Source organism: Nerophis lumbriciformis, linkage group LG28 (genome assembly GCF_033978685.3).
Source record: "Nerophis lumbriciformis linkage group LG28, RoL_Nlum_v2.1, whole genome shotgun sequence".
In the NCBI taxonomy this organism is placed as follows: domain Eukaryota; kingdom Metazoa; phylum Chordata; class Actinopteri; order Syngnathiformes; family Syngnathidae; genus Nerophis; species Nerophis lumbriciformis.
In genome coordinates, this window is record NC_084575.2 from 6,907,199 (window position 1) to 6,910,870 (window position 3,672).

General features: G+C 44.1%; 1 protein-coding gene across 1 annotated transcript; it reads right to left on the reverse strand.

Annotated features, from left to right (window-relative positions):
• Nucleotides 1-242: 242 nt before the first annotated feature.
• On the reverse strand, nucleotides 243-3,336 carry LOC140680128 (uncharacterized). The gene has a single exon (XM_072916494.1). It carries the CDS (start codon nucleotides 3,333-3,335, stop codon nucleotides 2,061-2,063), a length of 1,275 nt encoding a protein of 424 aa, XP_072772595.1. The 5' UTR covers nucleotide 3,336; the 3' UTR covers nucleotides 243-2,060.
• Nucleotides 3,337-3,672: the final 336 nt, after the last annotated feature.

Sequence of the window (3,672 nt, forward strand, 5' to 3'; positions counted from 1 at the left end):
CTACCTCAGTAGAAACATTTAAGTCCCATCTTAAAACTCATTTGTATACTCTAGCCTTTAAATAGACCCCCCTTTTAGACCAGTTGATCTGCCGTTTATTTTATTTTCTCCTCTGCTCCCCTCTTCCTTGTAAGGGGGGTGGGGGGTAGGGGGGTTACAGGTCCGGTGGCCATGGATGAAGTGCTGGCTGTCCAGAGTCGGGACCCGGGGTGGACCGCTCGCCTGTGCATCGGTTGGGAACATCTCTGCGCTGCTGACTCGTCTCCGCTCGGGATGGTGTCCTGCTGGCCCCACTATGGACTGGACTCTTACTATTATGTTGGATCCACTATGGACTAGACTCTCACAATATTATGTCAGACCCACTCGACATCCATTGCATTCGGTCTCCCCTAGAGGTGGGGGGTTACCCACATATGCGGTCCTCTCCAAGGTTTCTCATAGTCATTCACATCAACGTCCCACTTGGGTGAGTTTTTCCTTGCCCTTATGTGGGCTCTGTACCGAGGATGTCATTGTGGCTTGTGCAGCCCTTTGAGACACTTGTGATTTAGGGCTATATAAATAAACATTGATTGATTGATTGATTGATTGAAAGGTATTTGCTGCCCAACTTCATGACCATCTTAAAACCAACAACCTTTATGAATAGTTCCAGTGTGGTTTCTGCTCTGGCCACAGCACGGAGACTGCTCTGGTCAGGGTCACCAATGACCTGCTGATGCTGGCTCACCATCTCTTCTCATCCTCCTTGACCTCACTGCAGCATTCGACACTGTTGATCACCACATCCTCCTACACCGCCTACACTCCACCATTGGACTCTTGATACTGCCCTAAACTGGTTCACATCCTACCTCACCGATAGAAAAGAGTTCGTCTCTCTGGGAGAGGCAAAGTCGGACACACTCTCTGTCACCTGTGGTGTCCCTCAAGGATAAATCCTCGGCCTCACCCTTTTCACACTCTACATGCTCCCCCTTGGCCGTGTCATCAGCCAGCATGGAATATCATTCCACTGCTGTGCTGATGACACTCAACTCTACCTGAAAACAAACCCAACCCCCTCTGCAGCTCTGCCATCATCCACACTTACCAACTGCTTGGAGGATGAAACACAATTTTCTTCAACTAAACAGCTTCAAAATCGAAGCCATTCTAGTCGGCACCCCACATCAGACTCAGTCATAAACCATCACCAGCATCACCTTCTCCGGCCACGACATTCACCTCTCATCCTCACTCACTAATCTGGGTGTTAGAATGGACCCTCACTTGACCTTTGAGGCTCAAATAAAACAACTGCGCAAGACCTCCTTCTACCACCTCAGGAACATTGCTAAACTCTCTCTGATGCCGAGAGGCTCGTCCACGCCTTTGTCTCCTCCAGGCCAGACTACTGCAACGAGCTTCTTGTCAGGATCCCCAGCAAGAACATCCAGAAGCTGCAATACATACAAAATAGTGCTGCTAGGATCCTGATGAGAGTGTGGAAATACAACCACATCACACCAATTCTCAAATCCCTTCACTGGCTTCCTGTTCCACTCAGGATTGAATTCAAAGTCTCCATACAAACCCACCAGTCCCTCCATGAAAATGCCCCCCTCTACCTCAAAGAACTGCTCACCCCCAAATCCTCCACACGACACCTCCGCTCCGGACAGGCTAACCTCCTCCAACCTCCGAGGACAAAGCTCCAAACAATGGGAGACCGGGCTTTCTGACCACCTGAGGGCACTACAGACTGTGGATGCTTTTAAAAAAGGCATAAAAAACCTTCTTTTTAAAAAAAAAGCCTTTTTGTTTTAGATATTTGCATACTAGTACTAGCTATTTGGCTGTTCTAGTTTTTATTTATTTTTTATTATATTTTTATTTTTTTTAAACACTGTAGCACTTTGAGGTTGTTTACTTAATGTAAAGTGCATTTTACAAATAAAATATATTATTGTTATTATTATTATAAATTTGTATTTGTTACAAAACTTTTTCTACATTCTGAGCAGGAAAGGGTTTTTCTCCAGTGTGTATTCTCATGTGTGTTTACAAATACTGCCTTAAAGCAAAATCTTTACTGCAGATTGAACATCAATAGGTTTTCCTCCAGTGTGTCTTCTCATGTGTAATTTTAAATTTGTATTTGTTACAAAACTTTTTCCACATTCTGAGCAGGAAAAGGGTTTTTCTCCAGTGTGTATTCTCATGTGTGTTTTCAAATACTGCTTTTGAGTAAACTCTTTACTGCAGATTGAACATGTAAAGGGTTTTTCTCCTGTGTGTGTACTCATGTGTGTTTTCAAATGTTGTCTTTGATTAAAATCTTTATGGCAGATTGAACATGAAAAAGGTTTTTCTCCAGTGTGTGTACTCATGTGTGTTTTCAAATGTTGCCTTTGAGTAAAATCTTTACCGCAGATTGAACATGAAAAAGGTTTTTCTCCAGTGTGTACTCTCACGTGTGTTTTCAAATTGTGCTTCTGAGAAAAATCTTTACTGCAGATTGAACATGAAAAAAGTTTTTCTCCAGTATGTATTATCATGTGTTCTTTCAGCATGTGTTTTAGTCTAAAATCTCTACCACATTCTGAGCAGGAAAAAGGTTTCTCTCCAGTGTGTGTACTCATGTGTCTTACCAGATGACGATTGTGTTTAAAGGTTTTGTGACAGAGAGAACATGTGAAGTGAGTGTTGTCAGTGTGACATGTTGCATCATCTTTAGAGTGTTCATCATCAGTGTCAGGAGAGTGTGACGTTGTGTCCTCACTATCTGATAGTGGAGCTAAGATCTTGTCTGCTTGTGATCCTCCACAGTGGTCTCCATCAGCTTCTGTTGTCATGTGTTGTGTTGAGCTGCTGCTTGGAGGCTCCGCCTCTCTCTTCTCCTCACTCTCACCTTTGACCTCATCATCTTCACTCTTCACGGGGACACCAGTCACTGGCATCTTGCTGACATCAACCTCCTCCAGTCCTTCAAGATGCTCTCCCTGCTGACTGATGCTGTGTTCCTCCTCTTCCTCTTTAATGTGAGGGGTCAGTGGGTCTTCCTCTTCTTCTTTAATGTGAGGGGTCGGTGGGTACTCCTCTTTGTCCTTAACGTGAGGGGTCAGTGGGTCCTCCTCTTCCTCTTTAAAATGGGGTGTCAGAGGATCCTCCTCTTCGTCCTTAACGTGAGGAGTCAGTGGATCCACCACTTCCTCTTTAAAATGGGGTGTCAGTGGGTTCTCCTCTTCCTCTTTAAAATGGGGTTTCAGTGGGTCCTCCGCTTCCTCTTTAAAATGGGGGATCAGTGGGTATTCCTCTTCCTTCTTAATGTGGGAGGGCTGTGGCTCCATCCTGAAGCTCCACTGCTGTTGCTCAGGGTGAAGATGTTCTTCACAGACGTCTGCAAGACAAACACACCATCTCTGCTCAGTCACACAATGCATTCAGTACTTTTACATGCACTTAGGAAAAACAAGTTCTCGTATGAACTGTCTTGAAATCTCAGTGACGCACAAACATGCTGCTCTTTACAACATTATGCACAGGACAATAAAAACAAACCAGGACGACAGGACTTTTTACTATGGATAGACGATATGGTTTAAAATTGATTTTGCGATATATTATTTCATATACAATTACTAATAGAACCATTTTAAAACAAGCTACACAGGCTCCTAATTTAGT